General features: G+C 58.9%; 1 protein-coding gene across 5 annotated transcripts; it reads left to right on the top strand.

Moving 5' to 3' along the window:
* Positions 1–114: 114 nt before the first annotated feature.
* NFE2L1 (NFE2 like bZIP transcription factor 1) lies at positions 115–11,469 on the top strand. 5 transcript variants are annotated; one of them, XM_074162669.1, is made up of 7 exons: positions 115–194; positions 909–1,128; positions 1,592–2,103; positions 6,290–6,505; positions 7,158–7,247; positions 7,650–7,811; positions 8,064–11,469. In XM_074162669.1, exons 3-7 carry the CDS (start codon positions 1,594–1,596, stop codon positions 9,387–9,389), a joined length of 2,304 nt encoding a protein of 767 aa, XP_074018770.1. In that variant the 5' UTR covers positions 115–194; positions 909–1,128; positions 1,592–1,593; the 3' UTR covers positions 9,390–11,469. The 5 variants fall into 5 exon arrangements, with proteins under 5 accessions (XP_074018770.1, XP_074018775.1, XP_074018772.1 ...); XM_074162674.1 differs by lacking the exons at positions 115–194; positions 6,290–6,505; XM_074162671.1 differs by lacking the exons at positions 115–194; positions 909–1,128 and having other exon boundaries at positions 1,594–2,103; positions 6,323–6,505.
* Positions 11,470–15,618: the final 4,149 nt, after the last annotated feature.

Genomic DNA, 15,618 nt, shown 5'->3' with positions numbered 1-15,618 from the left:
GGCGCAACGCCTCACTGCCGCTTTCCATTGGACCGCCGCTCCCTCCCGCCTCCCCATCCCGGGCGCTGATTGGCGGCGGCGCCGCGTGAGGCGGGAGAGGGGAGGTGGTTAGGCCAGGGCGGGGAGCGGGAGCGGGGCCGGTGGCGGCGGCGGCGGAGGGGCCGGGAGCGAGCCGAGCGAGCGGTGGCGAGCGGGTAGCGGCGGGCGGAGGAGCCGGGGCTGCGGCGAGGGGTGCGGGGGGTGCGGGCCAGGCTGGTCCGGGCGGCGCTGAGGGGGCGCGCGGCGCGCAGCCATGAGGGGCCGGGCGCTGAGGGGCTGGCGAGGCCGCGCGCGCGGGGGGGGGGGGGGCGGGTCACGAGGCGCGGGGTGGGGGGGGGTCTTAAAGGGCCCCGGGGGGACACATGGCTCCGTCGCCCCCGCCGCTGGGCAGCGCTGGGGGCCGCGGGAAGGGAGAACGGGCAGAGCCGGGGCCTGGCAGCTCCTCCCGGGCACCGGGAGCCGCCCCGCCGGGCCGGGAGGGGCGAACCCCGGAGCCCCCCTCCCGCCCCGGTCGGGGGGGTTGTCAGGGGTGTTTCGTTCCCCCCGGGAGCTATTGGAAAGCGGGCTGAGGAGTGAAAGGGAGCCGGGGCTGGATTCCTTCAGAGAGAGGGGAAGTTGACGCACCAGCCTAAGAATAGCTCCGGGAGGGGAAGCACGGGCAGTATTGTCACCAGAGGTAACCTCTGCTGGGGGGGGGGAGTGTCTGTCCCCCTCCTGTGTCAGGAAAATCAGCTTTTTGGGGTGAAATTGGCCCGGCTTCCCAGGGCCCCCGCGTGTGGGGAAGGCGCCGGTGTAGTAGGTCCATGTGCAATGTTTAGGGTGGTGTCTGTTCAGCGCGTTATCGCCTTCGCTCTCTGCTTGTCTTTCAGCTGCTGATGAAATTGCAGCCCGAAAGCGGAGGAGTCTTTGGACCTTCCCATGATCGAGACCTTTGACTGGTAAAAGGCTCCTTCAAAGAAGCTTCGCGGACCAGGAGAAGGGAAGGAAGAGTGAACAACCGGCTGTCGGAGGGAGCAGACCCCGTCCCGGAGCGTGGGGAATTGGGGGGGGTGTGTGAGAGGAAGCCGCTGTATGTGGAGTTTTTGGACAGTAAGTCACGTGGATTTTTATTTTTTTTTTTTGATGTTGCTGCATGGTTTGTGTTCTCAGACAGTTCTGAAGAAGAGGAAAGGGCGAGAGAGGGTGGAGGCTGTCATGTGGGGAGGGTTTGTTGCTTCTCGAGATTTAAATCTTTAATTACACTTTCCTGGCCGGCTGGTGAGTTCCAGAATTTGAAAAGGAAAACAAAGTCGTCCTAAAACCAAAGTCTTGAATCTTCTTTAAACTTTTATCCCCCTGTTTAGCGATAACTTGAATGCCAACGTCGTGGCTTTATTTCGTTTGTTAGAAAGTGGGGCAGAGGAAAGACAAACCCAACCAACCTGTTGTGTGGAGAATCCATCTGACGCTGGGTTTTGGGTTTTTGTTGGGTTTGTTGGTTTTGTTTTTTGTTTTGTTTTGTTTCTTTTTTTTCCCTTTAACCCTCCACCTGTTTTCTTTTCTCCTTTGCCAGAAATGCTTTCTCTGAAGAAATACTTCACCGAAGGCCTCATCCAGTTCACCATTCTGCTCAGCCTGATCGGCGTTCGCGTGGACGTGGACACCTACCTGAACTCGCAGCTCCCTCCTCTGCGGGAGATCATTCTTGGCCAGAGCTCCGCTTACACCCAGACCCAGTTTCACAACCTGCGTAACACCTTGGATGGCTATGGCATCCACCCAAAAAGCGTAGACCTGGACTATTACTTCACCGCTCGCAGGCTACTCAACCAGGTGAGGGCCCTGGACAGGTTTCAGGTGCCCACCACCGAAGTCAACGCTTGGTTGGTGCACAGAGACCCCGAAGGCTCCGTCTCCGGTAGCCAGCCCAGCGCTGGCATCGCCTTAGAGAACGGCAGCGGCCTGCAGGATGGGAACAGTCCTGACAACGGGGTGAGGGAGAGCGGAGCAGAGCAAGGCTTTGGGGAAGAACTGGAAGATTTGGGAGCGGTGGCTGCCCCGGTGAATGGAGACCTGACCAAAGAGGTAGGCAGGACCTTCTTTCGCCTGTGGCGGGTGGGAAAGGGAGATCTGGGGGGGGCTCTTGCCCTCTGGTACCCATCTGAGCGAGCAGTACTTTGTATGTTGTGGGTGTTTAGCACTTGGAAAAAGTGGGATCTCCGCTTGGGAATGGCGTGATACAAACTGAAGGCTCCGGGGGTATGTGTGGGGTGGTTTTTCCTTTTTTTTTTTTTTTTTTTTTTTTTTATGTGTTTGTTTTATTCTTGCTCTGAAAGCAATAGTGAAAGGAGAGGGAGGGGGGGAAAGGGTTGGGGGGGTCAGCGTTTCAACCTGGGCTCACAGCTTTGGGTTGTGAAACCGCTAAAGCCGGGCTGGGAAATAAACAGGGGCATTGGGTAACAGCCTCATCCCAGGTGTCGGGAGGGCGGTTGGGTTACTCCGCTCTGGAGTTCATCCAGTGGGTGATGTTTATTGCTTGGTTTTCATCACGGACCAGGTGGGGTGGGGAGAGGTGAACTGGAAAGCGGTTTATTTTTTTATTTATTTATTTTTTTTTTTTTTTTTGGTCTGCCTGAGCGCAACCTTTCGGGGGCCGTGATGCAACGCCTGGCCCTGGGAGCCGCTGCTCTTTTTTTTCCCTTTTTGGCACCGCTCTCTTTGTCACGGCATGTTCGGCGTCTCCCTGGCCACCATGTGTGTGTGCGGGGGGGGGAGCGGGGAGGGGGGGATGTTAGCGCTGATTTGCAGCGTCGGGTCCTTTCCCGCCTCTCCTAAATTGTGGCTCGGAGGCGGCTGGGCATGGAGAAGAACCCAAGTCGACCGGTGTCACCCCTGTCCCCTGCGGCGAGGGGTGGGGAGCTGTCACAGATGCCGGGGGGGGGGAGCTTTTGTGGTGTGGCTTCAGCAGGGAATGGTGTGAGGAGGGTGGTGTGAAGGCCCGCACCCCCGAGGACCAAGGTGATGGTTGTTTGGGGTCTGGTGTTGACGGATGAGGAGCGGGATGCTGCCGGGAATGGTGCCTGGGCTGTAGCTACCGGCAGCTTTCCCCCTTTTCCCGTGGGGAATCTCCCGGCTCCGGAGGCGTTGGGGTGAAAACCCCGCTCTGGGTTTGCAACCGGCGACCTTGGAGGTGTCAAGGAGAGGAGCGTCAGTCGGAGGGTCGCGGAACACACGAACGTTCACACCTTGGGCTTTTTTTTTTTTTTTTCTTTGTTTTTCTCCCTGAGAAATGAGAGGGGTGATTCCCTGGCTTGGGAAGGGGGAAGAATTGGATGAAATGCCTCAGCCCTGGGGACACTCCGCTCTCCTTCCCCCGGTGTTCTCGGCGGGGGGTGTCGGGTCTGGGGAGCCTTTCAAGGGAGGGGGGTGGTGGTGCGGAGAAACCGGGCTCGGATTTTAGGGAGAAATGCTGCGGATTTGGGTGGCGAGAGGCCGCTAACACCGCTATTTTCCAGCGGCCTCTTTATTTGTGTCTATAAAACCCCAGTCCTGCGTTCGATGTCCCCCCGGGGTGGGAATCGCCCTCCTTGGGGACAGGGTGGGGGGGTGCTTTGGGTCTGCACCGTCCCCGACCCGGCTCTCGGGTGCCCATCCTCTTCCTCAGGTCTCTTATTTTCTATGATTTTTTTTTTTTTTTTTTTTTTCCCCACCCCCATAAGCGAAGGAGGGGAGGGTGTTACCGCACCTGAGGGGTGTGCGGAGCGCCAGGGACTCCCGCCTCGCACGCCCACGTCACGCCGTCACCCCGTCACGCTCGTCCCCCGGGGCCCCCAGACCGCGTTCGCCGCCGCCGCGACGCCTCAAAGCCCCGACTCTGATTTCAAAAGCGTTTTCCCAGCGCGTGTGTGTGTGTGTTGGGTGTCTTTTTCTTTTTTTTTTTTTCTTATATATATATATATTTTTTTTATTATTATTTTTTTGTGTCTTTGTCTGGCATCTTGACTCCCCGGGAAACGCCGCCCAGCCCTTCCCACGGGAATTCTGTGCGCCTGCCTCTGGAAAGGCACCTGCAGGGCTCGATCTGTGTGTGCGTGTGTGTGTGTGTCGTCGTCCCCGTCCCCCCCCACCTTCGTGTCGTCGTGTCCGTCCCCCCCCCTTCGTTAGGTGGCCGATGATAATGACAATATGCAGATGGCTTTAGGGCCGGGGTTTAAATTTTTCCATGACTTTCCCTGGCACTTGAAATATTGCGATTCCCCGCGGGCCGGGCACGACCTTGCTGGGGGAATATGGCTGGATATTCATCATTTTAGGAGCTGGAGCTCGCCCTTGGGTGCGGTGAAGGGGGGAGGAGGGGGGGGGACGACGACGACTGCAGCAGGAATCAGCCAAAATTCAATTTATTTAAAATTCTTTATTTTAATTCTTTATTATTATTATTATTATTATTATTATTTTCCCCCTTCACTCCCGGGTTTAATCTTCCCTCTGCAGCATTGGGGGTGGGGACGGCGGGAGGCACACGCTGCCCCCCCCCCCCTCCCCTCCCCTCCCGGTGCCGTCTCCCACAACAGCGGGATAAAAATACCCGGCCGCCAGACATGTGATGAGCTGCTGGTGCTCAGCCCCGTTCCCCCCCCCTCTCCTCCCCCGCCGCCGCCCCGGTCCCTCCCCGCCCCGGGGTGGGGTGGGGGGGATCTCCTTACATTTGGCCTCGCCTCCCCAGCGCCCGTGGTTACCGCCCGCCCCCGGTGCCCGTTGTGAGAGTCTTGGAGGGGGGGGGGGGGATCCTACGGGGGAGGGGAATCGCCCCCCTCCGGGCACGGCTCTACCGGGGGAGGGGGTCGGGGATGTCCCGGGGTGGGGAGAACCAAGGTCACCCCGCTCGTCCCTCCCTCCCTCCCTCTCTTCTGGGGGGGCTCCGCTCTGCCCGCACACCCCGCCCCCCCTCCCCCCCCCCCGGTGCGGTGCAGGGCGAGGCCGGGCCCGGTGCGGGGCGGGGAGCGGGGGGGGGGGGGGGGGGGGGGTCGGCCCCGCTGCGCCAGGGCGGGGGAGCGGCCCGGTGGGCGCCGCGCGGTCGCTGCGCCGCCTCTCATTGGCCGAGGCGTCGTCGCCCTCTCGGCGGTGATTGGTCGGGGGCGTTGTCCCTCCTCCCACCCTTCGTCGGCGCGGATTGGTCGCGACTCGCCGCCGCCCGGGCGAGGGGGCGGGGTTTGGCGGCCCATTGGCGGAGCGGGGGGCGTGGCCCGGCGGCGCCGCATCCCGGCGGGGCGGGGGAGGGGGCGGGGCTTGGCGGCCGCCGCAGCCACGGTAACGGCGGGGGAGGGGCGGGCGGGGCGCGCCGCAGCCCGGCCCGGGCAGGGCGGCGGGAGCCGAGCCCAGCCGAGCCCGGCCCAACCGAGCGGGGGTTGGGGGGGTGGGGGCCAAGGGGGAGCTCCTGCCGCCGCAGCAGCAGCACCGGGGCCGCGGGCACCTGTGGCCGGTGGGGCGGAGCGGAACGCGGCTCCCCCAGCCGCCGCCCCGACCGGCGATGCGTGCGCGGCGCCGCGCCCCGACCATCCCACCCCTCCGGGGACCATGATCGGCGTGCGCCGCGGCCCGGGCGGCAGTTGGGGACATGAGAAAGGTACCGGGGGTCGCTGCGGGAAGGAGGCGGGGGGGGGGGGGCGGCGGCGGACGCTCCCCGGTGCCGCGGGGATGCTGCCGGCGGGGCCGGAGGCGGGGGAGGCGCGGCGGGGCGGGGACCGGCGTCGCTCTGGGGCGTAGGGCAGGCTCGGTGACTGGGGCAGGGCGGCAGGGGGGCTGCAGGCAGCCGGGGGGGCTACGGGCTGCCTGGGAACGGCGAGGGGCAGCCCGGGGACGGCGGCTGAAGTTGCATCAGGTGGGTGGAAATGCGGGGATTTTCCTACCGGCGCACCCCACCCCTTATGCAAATGGCCGGGATGGCACCACGGGCTGATGCAAGGCGGGCACGGCGCAGCCACCGCCGCGACGCGGGGCCCGGTGGCCCCAGCCGCCTCTCCCGGCGGTGGGCGGGCGGCCATGGGCGGCGGGGAGCCGAGGGCCGGCCTCACACACACCCCCCCCCGCCATGCAGAGCCGCTCTCGGGAGGCAGAACCCCCCCGGGCCACCGAGGGAAGGCGGGCGGAGGTGCCCGGCGGGTGGGCTGCGGGTCAGCCCCCGGTGGACGGAGAAGGGGGGGCCAGGGGGGGGATGTCCCTTGGGTGGGGACCCTGCCCAGGGCTGAAGGAAATCTGGTCTGTCTTTCAGGACATCGATTTGATTGACATCCTGTGGAGACAGGATATTGATCTCGGCGCTGGGCGAGAGATTTTTGACTACAGCCACCGTCAGAAAGAGAGCGAAGTGGACAAAGAGCTGAGCGATGGGAGGGAGCGCGGGGACAGCTGGAGGAGCGGAGGGAATGAGATCTTGGATAGAAACCTACTAGTTGATGGAGAGACCGGGGAGAGTTTCCCTGCGCAGGTAACACCCCTGGGCCGGCTGGGCTTGGGGGCTGCACCCACTGGGATGCAGCGTTTCAGGGATCTGTGCCCCCCGCCGAGGCGAGGGCCCTCCCGTCTGGCTGTCGGGGCGAGCGGCATCGCGTGTGGCTTTCGCCGGGGATCTACTGAGCCGCAGGATGAGGGTTTTGCCCGGGTGGGCAAGAGGATTTGATGGTGGGAAAGCGCAGGGCGGGCAGGCTGCCTGCCGGGCCGGGGAGCCGCAGCGAGGCGGGCAGGGTAATGGCCGTGTCACCCTGGGCAGGACGTTGGGACGAGGGCGGTTGGTTCTTGCTGCGCCTTTTGGTTGTCTGGCAGAGGTGGTCGGTGGTGCGGGCAGGCGCAGAGTGTGTGTGTGTGTCCCCCCCTCCCCAGCCTGTAGCCCAGTCCTTGCGCTGGCAGTAGGTGAGCAGAAGCAGTAGGTGAGCAGAAGCAGCACGTTCCCTTTCCTCGCTGCGCTCGGGGGGCTGCTGCGGGGCTCCCCTGGAGCGGGAGGACGGAGTCTGCGAAAACACTGGGTGGGGCCTCTGGCTCTTTTTTGGATGCGCTTGTAATAAAGCCCTGCTGTAAGGAGCTCCTTTCTCATCACCGCCACCCTCATCCCGGGGCTACGATTGCTTGTGTTTTTACATCAGGTGCCCGGTGCGGAGGATCAGACAGCCCTGTCCCTGGAGGAGTGCCTTAGGCTGCTGGAGGCCACCTTCCCTTTCGGGGAGAATTCAGAGGTGAGTGGATGCGGCGACGGCTTCTGCCCCTTGGCCGATCCGGAGGCGGCGGCGGCAGCTCTCCTTCGCTCGCTCGCTGGGGGTTTCCGTGCCTCTTGTGCCCCTAACCCAGACCGCAGAACCGGCAGTAAATTGGGTTAGGCTGCTTACGGAGGCTCCAGGCATCATGCCTGCGAAACTAGCAGGGGGGTGAGGGGGGGGAGGGGGTGGTCACAATTAATTAAAGACTTCTGGCTTTGCTTCTAATTAGTTCATAAGTGAACTGTGGAGGAATAACTGCAACCAGTTTGCTTTGAACAAAGGAGAAGCGCTTGCCCGGGCGGAGGTGGAAGGGCATTGGGGATTGCTGGCTCCCTGGCCGCGGCTGCTCAGCTGGGGACTGACTCTGCCTCACGTGGTTAGTTCCCAGCTGCGGATGTCTCCACCCTGAGCGAAGCCGTGCCCGGCGAGAGCAGGCCGGCGGGCATCCAGACCAGCCTGCTGTCCCCTCTCCTCGCCGAGACCGAGTCGCCCTTCGATCTGGAGCAGCAGTGGCAGGACCTCATGTCTATCATGGAAATGCAGGTGAGCTCCAGGAGGGGCTGTAGGAAGGCGTTTGCCCCCGTCCTCTCTTGAATTTAGGTTTGATGGTTGTCCCGTGCGCCTGGACAGTCGTGGTTTGGGGTTGGTCGCAGCCGCTTCGGTTTTCTCCCAGCCCGTGTCTCTCCTTTCGCTGGAGAGAGCTCCTGCCGTGCGATCTAGAAGCGTTGTCCTGTCCCTTCTCGGCAGGGCCTGAGCACGGCTCACTCACCGAGCTGTTCCCGCGTCTCTTCCCAGGCTATGGAAGTGAACAACACAACCGCAGAAACCCTCTACAACGGCACGAGCGGGGACCTGCTGACTTCTAACTACAGCCTCGCCCCCAACACTCCCATCAATCAGAATGTCAGCCTGCATCAGGCCTCCCTGGGGAGCTGCTCGCAGGACTTCTCCCTCTTCAGCTCCGAAATCGAAAGCCCCACCATGGCTGGTAGCTCGGCCTTGCTCCAGCTGGCGCCGGACAACTCCACCGGCCTCAACACCACCTTCGGCTCCACCAACTTGAGCGGCATCTTCTTCCCTCCCCAGTTGAACAGCACGGTCAACGAGACGGCCGGCCCCGAGCTGCCGGACCCGCTGGGAGGTCTTTTAGACGAAGCCATGCTTGATGAGATCAGCTTGATGGACTTGGCCATTGAAGAAGGTTTCAACCCGGTGCAGGCCTCCCAGCTGGAAGAGGAGTTTGATTCCGACTCAGGTCTTTCCCTGGATTCCGGCCACAGTCCTGCTTCTCTGAGCAGCTCAGAAGCTTCCTCCTCCTCCTCCTCTTCTTCCTCCTCCTCTTCCTCCTCCTCGTTTTCTGAGGAAGGAGCTGTCGGCTACAGCTCAGACTCTGAAAACGTGGACTTTGAAGAAGCGGAAGGGGCGGTTGGATACCAGCCAGAGTACAGCAAGTTCTGCCGCATGAGCTACCAGGACCCGTCGCAGCTCCATTACTTGCCTTACCTGGAGCACGTTGGCCACAACCACACCTACAACATGGCGCCGGGGGCCCTGGATCCCGAGGAGCCCAAACTGCCCAACGCGGGGAAGAAGAGCAGCAAGGAGAAGCCGTCCGAGTTCCTGGATAAGCAGATGAGCAGAGACGAGCATCGAGCCAGAGCCATGAAGATCCCTTTCACCAATGACAAGATCATCAACCTGCCGGTGGAGGAGTTCAACGAGCTCCTCTCCAAGTACCAGCTGAGCGAGGCCCAGCTCAGCCTCATCCGTGACATCCGGAGGCGAGGCAAGAACAAGATGGCTGCCCAAAACTGCCGCAAGAGGAAGCTGGACACCATCCTCAACTTGGAACGGGACGTGGAGGACTTGCAACGGGACAAATCCAAACTGCTCAGGGAGAAAGTGGAATTCCTCAAATCCATCCGCCAGATGAAGCAAAAGGTGCAGAACCTCTACCAAGAAGTCTTCGGCCGCCTGCGGGACGAAAACGGCCAGCCCTACTCCCCCAGCCAGTACGCCCTGCAGTACGCCAGCGACGGCAGCGTCATCTTGATACCCCGCGCCGTGGCCGACCAGCAGGTCCGGCGGCAGGAGCGGAAACAGAAGGACCGAAGGAAGTGAAGTGGGGGGGGGGACGGCCACGCGGGAGGAGTTGGGACACTCTCTCAAGTGAGAAACTGGAGAAGGGCTGAGCCTGGAAGTACTTTAGAGGAACTTTCATGCCTTCTTATCCGATATATCTTCTCAAAAAACAAAACAAAAAAAAAAAAACCCCACAAAAAAAAACCCACAAAAAAAAAACACCCACAAACGTGACTCTGCTGCCGGTCGGGGCGCGGGAGAGACTGCGGGACCCGCAGGCTGAGGTTTGAGGGGGCTCCCCGCGGGGAGGGACGGGGAGGAGCGGACCCTGCGCTGCCGAGAGCCCGGCGCCTGCCGCAACCTGGAATCCTTGGAGCGCAGGAAAGGAGCTGGCATCACCGGGGGTGAGGTTGGCAGAGGTGGAAAAACTACTGTTAGGAACTGGCTTTAAATAAGCGATTTAAGCAAATGAACTTAAAACAAGTTATAGGAGAGACATTTTTCTGAACTTCCAAAGTTCTGTGATTTCAGGTAGTTGGTTTTTTTTTTCTTTTTTAATTTTTTTTTCCCTTTTTATTTTTTTCCCCCCTTTTTATTATTTTTCTTCCTTTTCCCCGACCAGTTTTGACATCGGTGTGTGTGATTCAATCCCACTTAATTCCAGCTTAACCGCCATCCCTTCCTAGAGCAGACCAGTGCACGCGCGGAGACACTGAGCGGTGTGACTTCCATTAACCCTTTCCAGTCTGGAGGGGGGGGGACACGGACCGGGGGGAGAACTGTTACCGTACTGGAGGAGCTGTGATGCCTTGGCGGGGGCTGGGGGGGGGGAAACTGGGTCTGGTGCTGGAGAAGGTTAAGAGAATGGGTGTGATATGTGGTTTTCCCCCCACCACACTCAGAGCATGTCGCTGCCGCCAGCAGCCTGCGTGCACCCGCCGCCTTCTCCCACCCACGGAGCTGCTTGGGGAAGAAGGCGAGGAGGAGGAGGATGAGGATGAGGATGAGGATGGCCGAGTCCCCCCTCCTGGTCAGCGTACAGCACAAAGACGGGGGGACAGAGAGTTCCCACCCCAGGCCGTGGGGTCATCACTTATAGAAATTAGCCAGCTGTTAGGATTCCTCTTTCTTAACTGTGCTTTGATTTATTTTTTTATTTTTTTTATTTTTTTAGGGCTTCCGCCCTGGGGTTGGTTTGTGTTTTTTTGGTTTTTGTTTTTTTTTTTTTTTTTTTTTTTTCCCCTATAGGGTCTAGAGTGCTTGTGTTGAGTAAAAGGGAGAAGCCCAACCGTTCAAAGCTGCTAAATGTTCTCTTTGCCATAAAGATTCCGTGTAACCGTGTGATCACATTATAGGATTCTCTTCTGTCCCTAGGTGTTGGTCTGACTTCCTTTGTTTTCAGGAGGGGGGTGGGGGTAGTGCCTTGATCACTGTCGGTCTCCGCCACACGGAGACCATCCTAGAAGCTGTATTTACAATATAGCACAGCTGGGAGTGTACTGACTTTACCAGCAACTGAAAAAAAAAAAAAAAAAAAAAAGAAAAAAAGAAAAAAAAGCTTAAAATTAAAAAAAAAACAAAAACAAAAAACAAAAACAAAACACAAAACAAAACAAAAAAAAAAATAATAGGCTTTTCCTAGCCAGTCCTGTGCACGTGAATCGGGGTGAGGGAAGACTCGGGGTGGTAACTCAAGGGAAGGAAACCTGGGAATGCAGGAGGGAAGCCTGGAGCAGCCCCCGGGGAAAGATTTCTGGCCGTGGGTATGGTTGGTGTTTGGTTTTTTTTGTGTTTTTTTTTTTTTTCCAGGCTCCAGGGAAAGTGGTTGGATTTTGGGGCTGGGGGGGGAGGGTTCAGGGCATTCGCTGCAGCCCCGGACCCCGGACCCCGGGGTCTCCCATCCCGACCTCTGAGATCCAACGGCTTTTACTTACAGCACGAGACGAAGCACAAGTGGTGGAGATGTGGGTGTGGGGGGAGGTTGGAAGGGAGCCCTGCGCGTATGTTTTAAATTATTTTCCTCTTAGAAACTTTTATTTTAATGATCTGTGACCTGTCAGGGAGAGAAGAGAGAGATTGTGTGAGCACAGGACAAAAATAAAAACGGCTTATTCACTGTACCAGCCTTTGCTTCATGGAATTTATTTTGTTTTGGTTTATTTTATTTGATTTTATTCTTTTTTGTAAAAGATTAAGCACGTCAGGGAAACCAAAGAGCCTCTTCTCCCGGGTCCTTCTCACCCACGGTAGCTCCTGGCTGTCTTGGAGGTGGGGTTTGCCTCAGGTAACGGCTTGGGAAGGGAGGAAAAGGAAAAGCTCCTCCTTCGTGGGAAAGGGCTCCGGCTCAGCTGCTTGTTTTTCCTCAAATCGCAACGGCAACATCTTCTTCAGCAAAGCCGAGGAGAAACGTGTTTCTGGTTAAATGTGGAGCAAGTCATGGGTCCCTCGGCCAAAAGCCACCAAAGCTGCTGTGGTTCAAAGGCCGGGGCCACCCGCGTGGGTCGGAGCCACCCGGGCACAGCCTTGTCCCCTCCCTGGCGAGGGACGGGCACAGCCCGAAACCTCCCGTCCATTCCCGAAGCTGCCACCTTGACACCAGCCCCACCTTCCTCCCCCCAGGTCTGGGCCGTGGCGTTGGTTACGGAGCCAAAGTTTAGTCAATCCTGGGTTTATAGAAATATATCAGGCTCCGCAGGCGGCTCCTGCCCCCGTCCTGTTCCCGCAGGAGACGGAGCCCTTCCTCGCTTCCTGGAGGGATTGGTGCTTCCAGCAGTGGAATTGATGGAGGGGCATTGCTGACACCCCCCCCACCTTCCCCCCCAACCCCGGCTCAGCTTTTGGCTGCACGGTGGCCATCGACGGTCAGGCTAGTGGCACTGAAGGCCTGGCTACGAGCCAGCGGGCGGCTGCCAGCCCAGGGCTCAAGGGCAGGCCCTGACTTTGCTGCTCTTTTGTGTGGGGGATTGTGCACGGGGAGCCCGGATGGGGACAGGGACAGGCTGATGTGAAACCTCCGAATCGGGGCAGGCAGGAACCCAGGCCCTGCAAGGAAAAAAAAAACCCAAAAACCTCCAGGAGCTACTTGGCTGAATGAACCAGGGATGGGAAAACTGCTCCTGGGATCCGCTGACGCACCAGGAAGAGCCTGGGCTGGTGCTGAACCCCTGCACTTGGTTTGAGACGCCTTCCCTGGGGCTCAGCACCGATGGGCTCTATATTTTTTTAAGTTATAGATGCTTTTCTCTTAAGGCTTTAATACCCATCGCCTTATTGGCACTGCCGTTTCTCCTCCAACATCATTATTACGTAGCAGGTCCCGCACTTCTACGGCGCGTATTAAATAAACAGAGCAGTAAAAGCCAGGACAGCTGGGTGAGACGCCGCTTTGGGGCCACCAAAGCCTTGTGTCCACCAGCCTCAGACCTCCCGTGGCCCCCACACAACCAGAAGAGGAAGCCGAAAGCGCGTTGCCGGCCCCGCTCTGTTCCCCGAGGGTCTTCCACCAGGGTTCCCGTGGGGCAAAAGGCATTTTCCTGCGGATTAAACCTCTTTTTTCTGGGACTGTTCAGCTGCCGCTGCCGGAGTCGAGCCCAGGCACCAGCTCAGCCAAGGGGAACGGGAAGCGTTAAAATACACGCTCCGAGGTGGTTCCTGTCTCTCTTCCTGGGTTCTTGGGTACTTATTTCAGATATTCCTTCAGGGGTTGGTTTAGAACGTAATACCACCTTGCAAAAAAAACCCCCACATGGATTCCCCCCCCCGGCCAGTGATGTTGTGGGAAGGTTTCAGCCCCCCCCCCCCCCCCCCGGTGTGGTCACTGTCCCCTCCCCGAGCAGAGCAGGGACACGGAGGGGAGGATGCTCTGCTCTTTCCCAGGTTCTAGCCTCCCTTTGCTTCTTCCCACCCCACCCCGAGAACGGGACCTTTTACTCCACGTCTCCGCTCCTACATCTCCTTGTTTGTCCACACACACACACCACCACCCCCCCCCAGCAAACCCCCATCTCCCCGTCGAGAGGCTACAGGTGAGCAAAACACCGTTCTCCAGCCTCTGCCGTGGCTTCAGAGCAGCAAAGCCCGAGCTGAAAACCAGCCTGACAAAATCCATTCCCCGCCCCGGCTCCCTGCCCGTGCCCGTCACAGCCCAGCACCGGTAACGATGAGGGGAGACGGGAGCTTCTGCAGCTCCATCCCTCGGCTGCTGTCACCCTCCCAGTGTCACACCACGCGCTGTCACAGGCGCCGGCCGCCTGCCAGCCCCTAATCAGGTGAAGTGCAGACCTTTCATTTGCCATAGCAGGAAGCACTTAGCCACCAGCGGGGGCCTCGGTCCTCTGATCTCGGCCAGAGCCACGTCTAACGGCCCTTTTAACCGGTGTCCGGCTCCTGCCCGAGCCCTCGGCGCGGTTTCTGCCAACCTCCACTGCGGAGGAGCCCATTCTGCCCTCCCCTGCCCCAATTTTGCCCACCCTGGACCACTAAGCCTGGGCGAGGACACCCTCGCCATCGCCCGCAGCTCTTCGAGGGTCCCTACGAGGGTCTGAGGCTATTTTTGAGGTGTCCCATCCCGCTTATGCAGTTCAACAGCCAGAGACAACCCGTACCCCAAAACCTGCAGCTTTCTGGGAGCCCCCCGGGACCCGGCGCGGCCGCAGTCCCACCCCCGGGGATGGAGAAATGCACATCTTCCAGCTACAATCCATCGATCGCCCCGGAGCCTCCCCGGGGAACCGCAGCCTTCTTATGTTCAATTAAGTGGACGTTACCCCTTCCATCTCTAGTGATTAATACAGGTTTAATTGCTGCTGCCGCCGGGGCAGAGCAGGCATTTCCCCACCCTGCGCTGCTGCGAATAACCCGATTTCAATTGCCTGCGGAGTTTTGCAGCCCTGACTGCCAGTGAAGAAGTTCCTTCTCATGTTTAGATGGAACTTCCCATGTTCACGTTTGTGCCCGTTGCCCCTTGTCCTGTCCCTGGGCACCACTGAAAAAAGACTGGCCCCATCCTCCTGACACCCACCCTTTGAGTATTTATAGGCGTTGATCAGATCCCCCCTCAGCCTTCTCTTCTCCAGACTAAAAAGACCCAAGTCCCTCAGCCTTTCCTCATCAGAGAGATGTTCTAGTCCCCTCATCGTCTTCGTAGCCCTTTGCTGTCCCCTCTCCAGCAGTTTTCACTGAATTTCACTGAATTTTTAGAGTTGGAAGGGACCATAAAGATCATCTAGTCCAACTCCCCTGCTGAAGCAGGATTGCCCAGAGCGTGTCAGAGCATGTTACTCAGGGCTGCATCCAGGCGGGTCTTGAATATCTCCAAAGAAGGGGACTCCACAACCTCCCCGGGCAGCCTGTTCCAGGGCTCTGGCACCCTCACTGTGAAGAACAGTTCCTCAAGCAAGGCCATCTTCAACCAAACCGTCACCAGAACCATCACCAGAACCACTGCCAGAGCTTTCAAAACCTGTCCCTAGACGCCAAGTGACAAAGACTGCTCGAGGTTGGGATGAGGACTGAAGTGAAGGTCACTTACCCCACCGCTGGCGCCGCGTCCTGGCCAGGAACACAGGCAGCGCACGCTCCCGGCTCCAGCAGCGTCTCGCGGCGGCAAAGGAGATCCGGAATCACAGCTAATCCCGTCTCCAAGGGCGAGACTCGAGTGGGGCCCAAAGACACTAACCTCTACGGCATTTCTCTTCTCCAGATGGAAGTCAACATCAATCAGAACCTGCCGTCGGCTCCTCCAAAGCTGCCGCCGCTGCCGACACCCAGAGGGGAGCCCAGCGGCTTCCCCGGGCTGCGTCAGAGCTAACCTTGGTGAGAAGGAACCAACAACCTCCGTCACCTGCGCTACCACCTTCCTCACTCATCCCCCGCACAAAGAGCTGGGAGAGAAGAAAAAAATCAGGATTATAAATCTAAAATTTTATTGAGACAAAAACTGACAGAGCTCGGTATGAAGTTAAAATCCAAACACGTACTTTACATTTAAACAACGTTTTTCACAGAAACCTAAACACATGCTTTTAAAAAAAGGTTTGTACAATGCAAGTCGAGATACATACCACCCTACGCGGAGGTGCCAGGAGTCTGGTGGGGCTCACGACTCCAGACGTTAAATAGTTCAGTATTTGTAATAAATTTGATTAATTTTTTTTTTTTTTTAAAAAAACAAACAAACAAACAAACAACACAACCCCCTCAGAAGATTCAGGGTAAAACACCCGGCTCCAGCACCCAAGGTCTGGCTTCCTACAAACCATCGCTCCTT

Source organism: Numenius arquata, chromosome 23 (assembly GCF_964106895.1).
Source record: "Numenius arquata chromosome 23, bNumArq3.hap1.1, whole genome shotgun sequence".
Classification (NCBI taxonomy): Eukaryota; Metazoa; Chordata; class Aves; order Charadriiformes; family Scolopacidae; genus Numenius; species Numenius arquata.
This window is presented reverse-complemented; position numbering and strand designations above follow the sequence as displayed.

Excerpts from the sequence above, each read along its gene's own strand:
- NFE2L1 (XM_074162669.1), top strand. The coding sequence starts at position 1,594 with ATGCTTTCTCTGAAGAAATACTTCACCGAAGGCCTCATCCAGTTCACC. Across the intron at positions 2,104-6,289 it reads ATGGAGACCTGACCAAAGAG|GACATCGATTTGATTGACAT; the intron begins GTAGGCAGGACC and ends TCTGTCTTTCAG. Across the intron at positions 6,506-7,157 it reads GGGAGAGTTTCCCTGCGCAG|GTGCCCGGTGCGGAGGATCA; the intron begins GTAACACCCCTG and ends TTTTTACATCAG.